Source organism: Triticum aestivum, chromosome 3D, assembly GCF_018294505.1.
Source record: "Triticum aestivum cultivar Chinese Spring chromosome 3D, IWGSC CS RefSeq v2.1, whole genome shotgun sequence".
Taxonomy (NCBI): domain Eukaryota; kingdom Viridiplantae; phylum Streptophyta; class Magnoliopsida; order Poales; family Poaceae; genus Triticum; species Triticum aestivum.
Genome location: NC_057802.1, coordinates 595,275,111 through 595,289,713, shown reverse-complemented (window position 1 = coordinate 595,289,713; position 14,603 = coordinate 595,275,111). Strand labels below are relative to the sequence as shown.

General features: G+C 47.5%; 1 protein-coding gene across 5 annotated transcripts; it reads left to right on the top strand.

Moving 5' to 3' along the window:
• Positions 1 to 9,893: 9,893 nt before the first annotated feature.
• On the top strand, positions 9,894 to 14,075 carry LOC123080784 (60S ribosomal protein L13a-4). Of its 5 annotated transcripts, none has more exons than XR_006438541.1 (7): positions 9,899 to 10,365; positions 10,637 to 11,818; positions 12,037 to 12,124; positions 12,919 to 12,971; positions 13,083 to 13,244; positions 13,356 to 13,428; positions 13,792 to 14,075. XR_006438541.1 is itself a non-coding variant. In XM_044503733.1 (6 exons), the coding sequence occupies exons 2-5, from the start codon at positions 11,649 to 11,651 to the stop codon at positions 13,165 to 13,167; spliced, it is 396 nt and encodes a 131-aa protein (XP_044359668.1). In that variant the 5' UTR covers positions 9,894 to 10,541; positions 10,637 to 11,648; the 3' UTR covers positions 13,168 to 13,428; positions 13,792 to 14,075. The 5 variants fall into 5 exon arrangements, 3 of the variants coding, with proteins under 3 accessions (XP_044359668.1, XP_044359669.1, XP_044359667.1); XR_006438542.1 differs by having other exon boundaries at positions 9,900 to 10,365; positions 13,083 to 13,181; XM_044503733.1 differs by having other exon boundaries at positions 9,894 to 10,541; positions 13,083 to 13,428.
• The last annotated feature ends 528 nt before the right edge of the window (positions 14,076 to 14,603 follow it).

Below are 14,603 nucleotides of genomic sequence, written 5' to 3'. Positions count from 1 at the left end.
CTCTGCATTTTCTTCCTGCCATGTTAATTAATTAGCAGTAGTAGTAGATGTTAATTAGTAGTAGGGTTCATAGATAATGTTTTTTAGTAGTAGTAGTACCAGATGTTAATTAGTAGTAGTGGTGGTACTAGTTAACTAGGGCAGTAGGGTTAATGGTAGATGTTTTTTAGTTAGGGTAATAACAGATGTTAAGTAGTAGATAATGTAGATGTTAATTAGTTCAGTAGGGTCTAGATTTTAATTGAGTTTGTTTAACTATATGTTAGTTAGGGCAGTAGGGTTTAGTTTAGAGTAAAATTTAGCTCAGTAGTTAACTAAATATAATCTATATTTGGTTTTTGAATTGAGTTTGAGAGAGCATGAGATTTTTGTTGATTTTCTTGAAGTGTCAAACATTTCCATTCCGGCAAATGTTTTCTTGAGTTTCCGAGTGGCCTATGTTTTGCCGGAATGTCGATTCATTTCCATTCTGGCCAATTTCAGTAACTCGATTTGTCCACTTTTTAGCAAAGGTCATGCCGAAATTTTCCGTGAATTTCGGCATGACTTGTGCTACAAACTAGGACATATTGAGTGCCCGGGATTTGCCGCATCGGGAAGGAGTCCACGTTCCTACAAAACATAGGCCTTTTTGATGTCATTATTCATTTTATTATGTCTAGAATTAATTGACTAGATTTAATCGTAGGAAACATGGCTAGCAATGATGAAGGACACGGTTCTGGTGATTGCGACAACGTCTACCTAGCGGCAGACGAATTTTTGAGCCTTGCCGACGATCAACGGGGTTCTGGGTCGCATCGGGGACTGAGACCGACACCGAGACTAGCGGAGCCGGTCTAGAACCGAAAGCAAAGAGGCCACGGCGCCCAAACCAGCTCATGAGTACTAGACTAGTGGTCACGGAGATGGACAACGGCATTTTTGAGCCAATAGTCCCAGAGGAAGCGCGATCGTGCTACATCAATCAAATAGGCTGCATCGTACGGACAACCGCCACCATCAACGATGAGAAACTAAAGAAGATAGATAATATGAGGCCCTCCCTCCTAAAGAAGCTGCACCAGATATTCTTGTTCCTGGGCCGGAATGAAAACGATTATAAAAATCCAGATACAGACCTGGCAATGAAGAAGATAAACAAACACGCCATGACCAAGTTTAGCGACGCGTTGGCCGCCTGGAAAGCAAGGGTGAAACATCGGATGGTCAACAAAAAGGAACCCTACTCCAAGATTGTAAAGGATAATCCGACAATCACGGAAGAGCAGTTTGAAATATTCAAGGCGGCTTGCGAGGCCGAAGCTGCCAAAAAAAGTCGAAGTACATGAAGGGGCTTCAACAGAGGAACATGGGGTGCCACCACCTCGGAAGCTGTGGTTACGGCAGGAAGAGGTCCATATGGGCCAAGGAGGACGCGGAACGCGAGAGTCGTGGCATCCCAGACCCCTTGACGGACTTCACCGTCCCACAGGAGCGTGACGTCCTCAGGGCACGACACCATTGGGACTCAGTCAAGAAGGTTTTCGAGACAGACCCGGTCACGACGGAGTTCATGAGACTACTTGTAATTCTAATTTCTGATCAATTCGACTGCACGTTTAGTCATATTTGTAAACGATCCTTGTTCCTTTTGCAGAGAGAGCAGCACAGGATTGTGGCCGAAAGAGACTCGCCGTCTGAGGCGTTGGCGAGGCCCAAGTGGGACACTCCATTCAACCGGTTGTTGAACATATTGAAAGGACTCCCGGTGGACACTCGGTCGTCGTATGGACGCGTGCACAGTGTCGGAGACGGCGCCACATGGAAGAAGTACTACCGTGAGACCACGGAGGAGAGAAAGGAAAGACGGAGGTTAACTGAAGAAAACATCGCCAAGAAGGTTGAGATTGCGGTTGAGAATAAATCATCTAAGATAGTTGCAATAGCGGTAGCTGCCACAAAACAGGTGATTGTAGATATGTCAACTGTCTTGGTTCTGGTCGTTTTCAATTGGAGCAGGCAAAATCCAGAAAAAAAAGTAGCAGACTTTCCCCTTGCTGACTTCTTCGGGAGCAGCTCGACTAGCATTGCACCAGCACCAGCACCCGCACCTGCTTCTGCACTTGCTCCCGCACCTGCTCCGGCACCGGCTCCTGCACTGGCTCTCGCACCTACTCATAGCAGCCCGTCCTTCGTCTCAGACATGCTCGGCGGTGCTTCGGCTTTGGCTGAGCTCGACGCCCTCACGTATCTGTCACACCGGCCCTCTTCAATAAATGCATAATCTCCCGTTTCCGTTGCCTTTCGGATGTCTCACGTCGCAGACATGTCTTTGCAGGCCGACGTAACCCCGTGCACTATATTGTACACCATCGGCGACCAGAAGGTGGACGTGGGGAAGGCGACGATAATGAAGCTGAAGGAACCATTGTTCCACAACCGGCCGATTGATACGTCTCCAACGTATCTATAATTTTTGATTGTTCCATGCTATATTATATTCTGTTTTGGATGTTTATTGGGCTTTATTATACACTTTTATATTATTTTTGGGACTAACCTATTAACCGGAGGCCCAGCCCAAATTGCTGTTTTTTTGCCTATTTCAGTGTTTCGAAGGAAAGGACATCAAACGGAGTCCAAACGGAATGAAACCTTCGGGAACGTGATTTTCGGAACAAACGTGATCCAGAGGACTTGGAGTCTACGTAAAGCAATCAACGAGGAGAGCACGAGGCAGGGGGCGTGCCTACCCCCCGGGGCGCGCCCTCCACCCTCGTGGGGCCCTTGTTGCTCCACCGACGTACTTCTTCCTCCTATATATACCTACGTACCCCCGAACGATCATATACTGAGCCAAAACCCTATTTCCACCGCCGCAACCTTCTGTACCCGTGAGATCCCATCTTGGGGCCTTTTCCGGCGCTCCGCCAGAGGGGGCATTGATCACGAAGGGCTTCTACATCAACACCATAGCCTCTCCGATGATGTGTGAGTAGTTTACCTCGGACCTTCGGGTCCATAGTTATTAGCTAGATGGCTTCTTCTCTCTCTTTGGATCTCAATACAAAGTTCTCCTCGATCTTCTTGTAGATCTATTCGATGTAATCTTCTTTTGCGGTGTGTTTGTCGAGATCCGATGAATTGTGGGTTTATGATCAAGTTTATCTATGAACAATATTTGAATCTCCTCTGAATTCTTTTATGTATGATTGGTTATCTTTGCAAGTCTCTTCGAATTATCAGTTTGGTTTGGCCTACTAGATTGATTTTTCTTGCAATGGGAGAAGTGCTTAGCTTTGGGTTCAATCTTGCGGTGCTCGATCCCAGTGACAACAAGGGAAACGACACGTATTGTATTGTTTCCATCAAGGATAAAAAGATGGGGTTTATATCATATTGCATGAGTTTATTCCTCTACATCATGTCATCTTGCTTAAAGCATTACTCTGTTCTTATGAACTTAATACTCTAGATGCATGCTGGATAGCGGTCAATATGTGGAGTAATAGTAGTAGATGCAGGCACGAGTCGGTCTACTTGTCACGTACATGATGCCTATATACATGATCATACCTAGATATTCTCATAACTATGCTCAATTCTATCAATTGCTCAATAGTAATTCGTTTACCCACTGTAATACTTATGCTCTTGAGAGAAGCCACTAGTGAAACCTATGGCCCCTGGGTCTATTTTCCATCATATTAATCTCCTGTCAACAAGCTAGTTCTGGCGCCGTTTATTTTTGCAATCTTTACTTTTACTCTTTATCATAAAAATACCAAAAATGTTATCTTATCATATCTATCAGATCTCACTGTCGTAAGTGACCGTGAAGGGATTGACAACCCCTTTATCGCATTGGTTGCGAGGTTCTTATTTGTTTGTGTAGGTGCGTGGGACTCGAGCGTGGTCTCCTACTGGATTAATACCTTGGTTCTCAAAAACTGAGGGAAATACTTACGCTACTTTGCTGCATCACCCTTTCCTCTTCAAGGGAAAACCAACGCAGTGCTCAAGAGGTAGCACCGGTCCCCCTGACGTCTTCAAGGTTTCTGTGGTCAGTGTCAAACCGGGCCACGAGAATTTAGCCCCTCCGGTACTAGGGGGATGACGACGAGACCCTACGGCAGCTTGGTAACACCCCACCTACCCAATTAGCCTCGGCTGTCGTGATGGGTGACAGCGGACGGTGTCGGTGTCAAAACCGGCGGATCTCGGGTAGGGGGTCCCGAACTGTGCGTCTAAGGCGGATGGTAACAGGAGGCGGGGGACACAATGTTTACCCAGGTTCGGGCCCTCTCGATGGAGGTAATACCCTACTTCCTGCTTGATTGATCTTGATGATATGAGTATTACAAGAGTTGATCTACCACGAGATCGTAGAGGCTAAACCCTAGAAGCTAGCCTATGATTCTGATCGTTGTTGTCCTACGGACTAAACCCTCCGGTTTATATAGACACCGGAGGGGGTTAGGGTTACACAGAGTCGGTTACAAGGGAGGACACCACAAGAAATATGTCAACTTGTGACCTTCTCTTAGTGACCCCAGCTGAATTGGTCGTAAATCCACGGCCATTTCGCTTGGAAGGGCTCAAACCCTGAAATTGCTTACACCAAATGGTCACAAAGCAGACAAGAGTGGCCAATGACCTTATTTCTACCTGATTACGACCAATATAAATGGTCATGAGGTTGTGAACGTGGATGCATTGGTACTTATTGCTATGACTAGGCGCCACCTCATCAGTTTTGCCTATGTGTCATGTCCATGTGTCAATTTTTGCCCTAGGTTGTGAAGCAACCTATATTTCTGTCATTCCCAAAATTTCCAAAAAAAATTGGGCATTCTTTACTATCCAAAGCATTGCCTCATGACAATATTCAACTCCATTTGCGTGGTAAATCTTCCTCGGCAAATTTCCAAAGTTTTTGTTCAACTCGAACTGTTGTGAAGGAAGTACTAGCTAGGCATATCCTAATGAGCTGAATTTTTGCCACATCTTCTATATTCTCAAACCATAGCTCTCCACAAAATTTGAGCCCCATCTAACAATACATGTGAGTGTGGCTTCAACATTCATATTCTTGTCCAGTGTGGTACGTTGCAAAGCAAGTGACACCTAGGCTCCTCCATTTGAGCTGCAAATTTTCCAAGATAGTGTCCTTAGTAGATGATCATCCTCAGCCAAAACTCAGGCCCATTGGCCATGTGCATTTCCCGTACCACTAATTAAACACTTGGGTGCTAATTCATGTTTGAGCATTGTTCGGTCTCCTCGTGAGATTCTTCTGTTGTTATTTTCTTCCAAGCATGTACCTGGGGAGTGCCAAACCTATTAGACATGCCTAGGCTTCCCAGAACGCATGGCAACGCCACGGTCACGCGGTGACCACGCGACGGGCATACGAGTCTACGCGCTTTGGAGTTGGGGCCCTGGGCCACCGTCCAGACCTCAACGTATCACCACCCAACCATGTATTTATGGTTAAATAGACACTTATGTACCTAGAAATGATTTTTGGAAAAAATAAAGAGCAAACTATAAGGCAGCTGCAGTTCAAGTTTGACTCGCTTCCAACTGAGTCGGTGGAAATTTGTCTTTTTCATCAGAGGTGGATAAAAACTTTTTACACCCAACCATTTTGTCAATTGTGTATTAAACATGGCATAGTATTTTATAAAATTGATTTGGTCCAATTTTGCAACAATTATTTGGTAGTTCCTTCACAAAAAAACCTCATTTTGGGCACTCGAAAAATGGAAAATGAATTTTCCGTGCAAAGAGAATGAAAACTCCCTTAGGCAACATTGTTTGGAATTCCAAGATGCACCCTTGTGCACAATATGAGATCATTTGAACAAACTATGCCATGAATGTGGCCATAAGATTGATCATTTTGGCTTGAAAGCCATGAATCTTCACGCATGATAGCTCATTTCTGAGAACACTTTTTAAAAATAATTGCCGTATTACAAGTTTATTACTTTTCATGGAAACTTGGTCACATATTATGACACAATGTGAAGGTTTTCGAATTTTTTGATTTTTTTTGAATTTTTTATGCCCATTTCAAAATAAGGTCAAAACGGCGGGCTTGACCGTTCCTAGCTAGTTGTTAAATCTTGGAAACCTTTTGATGTTTCTCTGATTAAATAGATAGTTATGTAACTAGAAATGATTTTTGGAAAAAATAAAGAGCAAACTATGAGGCAGATATAGTTCAAATTTGACCCGCTTCCTGTTGAATCGGCGGGAATTTGTTTTTTACCAGAGGTGGATCAAAACCTTTGACACCCAACCATTTTGTCAATTGTGCATTAAATATGGCCTAGTTTTTTATAAAATTGATTTGGTCCAATTTTGCAACAAATATATGGTTGGTCCTTCACAAAAAACCAATTTTGGGCACTCGGAAAATGGAAACTTGATTTTTCGTCCAAAGAAAATGAAAACTCCCTTAGGCAACATTGTTTGCCATTCCAAGATGCACCCTTGTGCATGATATGAGGTCATTTGAACATACTATGCCATGAATGTGGCCATAAGATTGATCATTTGGCTTGAAAGCCATGAATCTTGACACATGATAGCTCATTTCTGAGAACATTTTTTCAAAAGAATTGTCGTATTACAAGTTTATTATTTTTCCTGGTAACTTGGTCACATGTAATAACACAATACGAAGGTTTTCCAATTTTTTGATTTTTTTGAATTTTTATGCCCGTTTCAAAATGCGGTCAAAACGGCGGGAATGACCGTTCCTAGCTAGTGGTTGAATCCTGAATTTCTTTGGAATTTCTCTGATTAAATATATACTTATGTACCTAGGTATGATGTTTGGAAAAAATACAGAGCAAACTATGAGGCAGCTGCAGTTCAAATTTGACCCGCTTCCTACTGAATCAGCGGGAATTTGCCTTTTTCACCAGAGGTGGATCAAAACTTTTGACACCCAACCATTTTGTCAATTGTGCATTAAATATGTCCTAGTATTTTTACAAAATTGATTTGGTCCAATTTTGCAACAAATATATGGTAGGTCCTTCACTTTGGGCACTCGGAAAATGGAAAATTGATTTTTCGTCCAAAGAAAATGAAAACTCCCTTAGGCAACATTGTTTGCCATTCCATGGTGCACCCTTGTGCATGATATGAGGTCATTTGAGCAAACTATGCCATGAATATGGCCATAAAATTGATCATTTGGATCGAAAGCCATGAATCTTGACACATGATAGCTCATTTCTGAGAACACTTTTTCAAAAGAATTGTCGTATTACAAGTTTATTATTTTTCCTGGTAACTTGGTCACATGTAATGACACAATGCGAAGGTTTTCCAATTTTTTGATTTTTCTTGAATTTTTTATGCCCGTTTGAAGATGCGGTCAAAACGGCGGGAATGACCGTTCCTAGCTACTTGTTAAATCTTGAATTTTTTTTGTGTTTCTCTGATTAAATAGATACTTATGTACCTAAAAATAATTTTTGGAAAAAATACAGAGCAAACTATGAGGCAGCTGCAGTTCAAATTTGACCCGCTTCCTGCTGAATCAGCGGGAATTTGCCTTTTTCACCAGAGGTGGATCAAAACTTTTGACACCCAACCATTTTTGTCAATTGTGCATTAAATATGGCCTAATATTTTAGAAAATTGATTTGGTTCAATTTTGCAACTAATATACGGTAAGTCCTTCACAAAAAAACTCATTTTGGACACTCGTAAAATGGAAAATTGATCACGACCATTTTAGATGGTCATAACGTCATCAAAGCCTGCACTTCGTTCTGATTGGTCTATGGGCATGTCACGCGGATCAAGCATTAGAGCATCTCCAGCCGCGCCCCCAACAAGGCCCCCCAGGTGATTTTTCGGCCGCCGGCGCCAAAAGCTCGGCCCAGTCGCGCCCCCAGTGGCCCTTTTTTCGCCGGCTCGGGCCGAAATTGGCGCCGGCGGACCCAACCCGAACCCGGCGCGCTGGGAGGCGCTCGGGGGCGCCGGGCGAATCGTTTTTGGCGCGAAAGCGCCGCGGGCCAGCCGCGTCAGCGACACCGCCCGCCTCGTCTTCTCCCGACGCCTCGGTTTCCCGCGGGGAATCAATGGCAAGGCTGCCGCCGGTCAGCTTTGCCATTGATTCCTCACGGGTGGCGCATTCACGGGGCGGCGCGCCGACGCCTCCCCTCCCGCGGACGCGTACACACGGATGCGGCGCGGCTATATATGGCCTCGCTCGCCTGTGATGAGTGCCACCTCTCCACCTCTCCCGAGGGCCGCCGCCGAGCTCTTCTCCCCCAGCCCTCCCTCTCTCGAGTGCCGCCGCCGATCTCTCTCCCCCATCCACTCCATCTCCCGAGCGCCGCCGCCGATCTCTTCTTCCCAGCCACTCCATCTCCCCGATGGCCGAGCGTTTCCCCGGAGACGAGGCGGCGGCCAACGGCTTCGGCCGTCATTCGCTCCGCGAACAGGAGTCCTGGCTCCTGTTCCAGGCGAACATCCCGGCGCCGCCGGACATGCGCGCCGGGCCGACGGGCTGGAGGCTCAGCAATGGGGGAGTGCCCATTCCCCCGTTGCCCGACGCCGTGGCCAAACCATCCTACTTCGCCAACGAGGTCGAGATCGTGCGCGCCTCCCTCACAAACGACGAGCTCTCCCTCCCCCAATACGCCGCCGACAACCACGCGGCTTGGGCGGCGTACTTCGAGCGCCGCCAGCAGCAGCGGCTGGCGTCCACCAATGGGGCGCTGGTGGTCGGCGGCGTGAAGAACAGCGAGGGGCGCCACCTGTGGTGGGGCGCCCCCGGCCGCACACTTGAGGGCATGCTGACGCACCTCGAGGGCGGCAACAACCCGCCGTTGGCGTACCCCCCGGCGAGGGCGGCCGCCCCGGCACACCGCCGACGCGACGGACAATGGGCGCCAAGGAGGTTCGGCGCGTCCTCCTCCCACTCCTCCTCCCACTCCTCCGGCACTCCGACGCTGCTCGGCGTCAAGGCCGAGCCCGCGGCAGAGACGCCGCTCGGTCGGCGCACTCGCAGCGCCGGCATCGTCATCAACGAGGGCGGCCGGCGCGCCTCCTCGTCGGCTCCTCCTCCGCGCTTCGTCAAGCCAAAGACGGAGCCGGGGCTGGCGCCGGTGAAGACGGAGCCGGGGCTGGCGCCGGTGAAGACGGAGCACGACGACGCGGCCCTTGAATGGGCACGCCAGGACTCCATCAAGATGGCGACGGAGCGCCAGCGCGCCGCCCTGCGGCGCTTCGAGCAGCGCCGCCGAGGCCGCGACGAAGGACGAGTCGTCATCATCGACGACAGCGACGACGACGACGCGCCGCCGCCGCCACCAGCCGGGGAGGGGTCCAACGAGGACGCTCGAGTCAAGGAGGAGAAGGCCGACGATGGCGGCGACGACGGCGACTTCTCGGCCTTCAGCAAGTTTTTTTATTAGTTTTTATATGTAATGGCTACTCGACTTAAATCCGCAAAGTTTGCCGAAATTTGGCGTGTTTTACCCGAACTTTGCGTAAATTTTCTACACAATTTTTTTTCCCGCGCCTGGGGCCAGCCCTGGGGGCGGCGGCTGGGGGCCAACTCGCCCCCAGGCCCATTTTTTCGCCGGGTCACCCCCAGGCGGCGATTTTAGGCGCCCCCTGGGAGGCCAACGGCTGGAGATGCTCTTAGCGACCGTCGGATACTGCCAAATCCAACGGCCCACCCCCCTCACCCTCTCCCCACCCACACCCACCCGAAAGCAGCTCCCCTCACCTACACCACATGTCGTTGAGGACACTGACATGTGGGCCTAATTCCTCGCGGGCCCACCTGTTAGTGGCCGAATGCCACCACTCACCCACCGCACACCACTCCTCCCCCCACAACCCGCAGCCCAAGCCCTAACCCCTCTCCCCTCTCCCTCCATTGGACCACCGCCGCCACCCACCGTCCCGCCGATCCCGCCGCGACCTCCCCTCCCCTCCCACCTCAAGCCGCTCCTCCTCGCCGCCGCCACCCACCGTCCCGTCTGACCTCGCCGCCGCCACCCACCGCCCCGTCTGACCTCGTCGCCGGCCGCTGCTCCCGCTCTCTCCTCCCCCCACACCTGCCGCCCCCTCCCTCTCCTCCTCCCATCAGAAGAGAAGAGGGATCTCGCGCGGATCGCCAGGGCATCGATCTGGACCTTCGTCTGCACGAGGGGACGGCTGCGTCTCGTCCTCGTCCCACCTCAGGCGGGGTCCAGATCGAGCCGGACTCGCGTCGTCGTCAAGAGCCGACCTCGACGGAGATGAGAGGAACCCTTCTTCCTCCGTCTTCCTTCGACCTCGACCTCGGCATGTCGCTCCCCAGCTACTCCGACTCCGCCAAGGTCGCCTACGTCCTCCAGGGTATGCGCCAACGACCGATCCCCTCTTGCGCTCGCGCGTCGTCTGTTTATTGTTTCGCTCGGAGTTCGATCGATCAGAACTGTTTGGTGATGGTCTGTGCGGGACAATCAAATTTTGGGTAGTAGATCCTCGCGGGTCAATCGAACTTGTTGGTCAATCTAGTTTAGACCCGACAGGTAGGGAGCAGCAACATACTCTCCCTGCTTTCTGTAGTTCATTGCATGGTCCAATGTTCCAATAACCAAAGTTCCTGTTCATCCTCTGTTTGCAGCTGCCCTGATGTCTGCCATTTACGAGGAGAACAAGGACGAGGACGGCTTCCTCTACATGACCTACAGCGGCGAGAACACCTTCGGATTGCTCTAGATGGCGCTGGCTGCCACGGCAATCGCTCTGAATGCCTCCTGTAAATAAGGCGTGCCAATCAACTGTGTATATATTCCGGTTTGCCTCGTCGTAGGATCTTTAAATTGCACAACCAAGAAAAATCTATTCGTGTCCTGACTTATCCTATTTGAATGTTCTGACTTATATATTATATATCAAGTAATTGACTCTGAAATACAATAAAATCTACTGCTCCTGCGTTCATGCATGCCGGTGTGGTTATTTGTTCACTGCTATTGATGCAATGTTTCATAGATCAGTGTATATCTCAACGTTGCCAGTAATAAATCCGGGCGCTGTTGCGTTGTAATTCCTTGACTAAGGTTGCCGACAGCACGCGGGCCTTCTGTCTCCAGACCATGAGCCTGGACTGGTGGTGACTTCTGCTCCGTTTAGGTTCTGTTGACTGGTGGTGTTGCAATGCAGCGCGAGAGGGTGTCAGGACGCCGCAGTGGTGATCCTGGTTCTTCTCATCACCATTGTTCTAGCCTATGGGCAAGAAGTGAATTGCATACCTATGGTTATCCAAAGACAAAATATTGCAAACAGAATCCTGCAATTCATTTTCCAAAACTTCAGTTAGTAAGATTGAAATTTGACAGAGTCATGGCTCTCCTAAATTGAGTTCAGGTGAGAGATGCTTCGTGAGTTCAGGTGAGAGATGTTCACGAGTTCAGGTGATATGAGATTGAGAGAGAGAGGTGGGAGAGGCTTGGGCTGGGATGAGTGAGAGATTGCTATTTCATCTGCTGGAGATAGATTGAGAGAGAGAGGGTGCTGATTAGTGTAGTCTGTGATTGAGAGAATGCTTGCTGCTGCTATTTTTGCTTACTGATTGATTATACAGTGATTGAGATGCTGCTATTTGTACTTGTTGATGTTATTGTTGCCATCCGATGCATATTGTTGTGATCCGTAGCTTACGCCTTGCCTGCAGGTGTCGTGCTGGCGACCGGGCTCGGAGCGCTCATATCGAAGGTGGCCGAGCACTGGTACGAGCTCTACAAGATGGACAAGCAGGGGGCCAACCTCTGGTTCATCTACTGGTGGGAGGACAAGGTCTCAGGTGTGTTGCTTTCTTCTGGCTCTGAATGTTAGGATGGTCAATGTAATAGTCCAGTCTGTAGTGTAAGGTTTTTGATTGGAAACTCAGTGTGAAGTTTGGCTCTTAGGCTTGCTTTTGCTGCCATTTTTATTGATGAATGCATTACTGCTGCTGACATTGCTTGTACTGTGTGCGTCTTGTATGTGTGTTTGATGTTGACGTCGCTTATGGTTTTGCAGGGTTCTGAGGCTGCAGCCTGGGCACAGGTACTGCCTCCTCGGCCAGCTCTCCAAGGAGGTCGGATGGAACTACGCCGACACCATCAGGGTGAGCTATTTCATTGTGCTGTTTCTTCAGTGCTCGCTAGTTGCCAGTGTTAGACTGCTACCAGTGGGTTAAGATTAGTCTTTTATAATTGTTTTCTTGAGGATGAGTTACTGGGGCTGTTTAGGCCATGACTCCAAATTATAATTGTTTTCTTGAGGATGGGCAATCTTGTATAGCTGAAAGTGATACATTCTTTGAAAACTCAGCTTCTACTATTCACCTTGTAGATTTTTTATTCTGCAACATATTTGGTTTTGTCATAAAATGATTGGATTATTCTGAAGAAGTACACATGTAACCTTCCAGTGCGAGAACATTATCTTGCGGTCTTAATTTAGTCTGATTAAAAAATTGGTCATGCTCACGAGCAGTATATATGCACTTGGTCGGTTCATTGAGAGCAGTTTAGCTACACAAACTGACTGACATTGCACAATAAAATGTAGCAGCTTTTATAGCAATCCTTCTTTCTCTCGGATAGAAGTACATGCTATCTAACGTGAGCAAAATCATTGCGTAACTACAGGTACATCATATGACTAATTTACACAGAATACTAAAACTCGACCCCATGCATTTAGTTTCAGAACATGAAACTAACCTGACTAGTAGCTTCTCTGGCTTCCAGTTTACAACTTCTAGGATATCAATCATTCATTCTCAAGTTGCTACCTGGCAGCTACAAGTCGCCTTTTTCTGGAATTTTCATGTTCTTTTTTTGTGTGTATATGCCTTCCTCTTCGATCTCGAGCTTGTGATTGAGGTTAATTGATGGTGGTGGTTGCGCCATGCAGATGTTCGGGATGGCGGAGAAGGAGATGGAGTACCGGGTCGAGCTTTTCAACCGGTGAGTGATGCGCCCTCTAGCTGCTGTACTACCACCAGTCCACCACCCGGGTGGGGCTTGTGAGATCAGATCGCTGGTTGATGCAATGACCCAACTCCGTTAATTATGCAGTTATATACATCGAGGGATGCCATTGTCTGTGAAAGAAGAAATTGCTTGCACTTGTCAGACGGATGAGGAGCCTAAAGTAGCTTGACAATTATAAGCCTGGTGTTTAGTGTTTTACTGCTTCAGTGATTTCCTTGCGAACTGCTATTCCTTCAACTATGACAAGTGATTGCCACGATCTGCACCCGCTCGGACGCACCCCTGGAAGTGTCTTTCTGGGGAGATAGGTTACCTTGACCTGAGAATTTACCCTGACCGGAATTGTGGTTATTGCAGGCGAATTTGGGGCTGAGGAAAGAAGACGAGGAGCAACTTCTCTCTGGTCTGGTGGTTGGAACTTCAGGACAAGGTAGGTAGCATCCCCATCTCCCTTCCCCTCTTTCTCTGCTTACTAATGTCACTAAATTAAGGAATATTTGATGCAAATCCTGGTTGTGTCAAGGAATTCAAGAGGGATTTGTATGAACAAGTCCATTTTTTTATTTAGTTAGTACCAAACAGAGAAGATGCGGTCCAGATTGGCCAATTTTGCTGCTACCACATGGATTTGTATCTATGCAACCATCTCCCTGTTGTTTGTGTTGTTTGGATTGCAAGAAATTCAGTTTTGGGTGACCTGCACTTAGTTTAACTTCTCTGAATAATCAACCGTATTGTTTCTGTATTGTTTTGCTGCTATATTGTTTCTCACTCATGATTGATCTACTGCCAGGTGAAGGTTTTCAAATGTTGAAGGAGCAGGACAATAGGAACTTCTGTGATGTCTTGTCATCTATTTTCTTTTCTTTTCTGTAGAATAGTTTTGTTTGGCACTTACTGGTACCTTGGATGTAAAGATATGTACTGCTAGAACGAATGCGTGTAAGGATATTTTGGGCTCCTATAACATTTCATGTTGCTTTGAAAATGTATCGGAACTGGGCTAGGCCCAAGATAGCTTGTAGTGTGATGTGTTGTAATGTCAATGGCATAATAAAAAAAGTTGGACTGGATCAATTATTTTGGCCCAACACAAGATATATTGAACAATTATTTGTGAGGAGAAAACTTTGAGAGGCCCAGCAAAGAAATGGCCCAGAAAAATACAGGAAAAAAAATCTGTCGTCAAAAGGGATGTGCAAAGAAATTAAAAAGGCCAAATTGTTGGGCCAGGCCCATGTAGCTAGCGAAAATTAACAGAAAAATATATATTAAAAAGGCTGAATTAATGGGCTTGGCCCATATAGACACCTAATCGGACCGGGCTGAATCTTATCCACGTCAGCTTGCCATGCTGGATCCTACGTGCCTTGGGGAGGCTGCTAGTGACCAAAATTTTGGTCAAAGAACCAACGACCTTTTACATAGCACAGAGAAGGTCGTTAATTTCAGTTTAGGACCGCCAGCTTTTGACCTTCTGTTTTTGGTCAAAAAAAGGTCGCAAATGAAAAACAATGACCTTTCAGTGACCAATAGTGGTGGTCGCAAGTTGACATATTTCTTGTAGTGGGAGATCTACATATCCGAATTGCCAAGCTTGCCTTC

Coding starts and splice junctions, on each gene's coding strand:
- LOC123080784 (XM_044503733.1), top strand. CDS start 11,649: ATGCATATTGTTGTGATCCGTAGCTTACGCCTTGCCTGCAGGTGTCGT. Junction 12,125..12,918: donor ACTACGCCGACACCATCAGG/GTGAGCTATTTC, acceptor TGCGCCATGCAG/ATGTTCGGGATGGCGGAGAA. Junction 12,972..13,082: donor CGGGTCGAGCTTTTCAACCG/GTGAGTGATGCG, acceptor TTAATTATGCAG/TTATATACATCGAGGGATGC.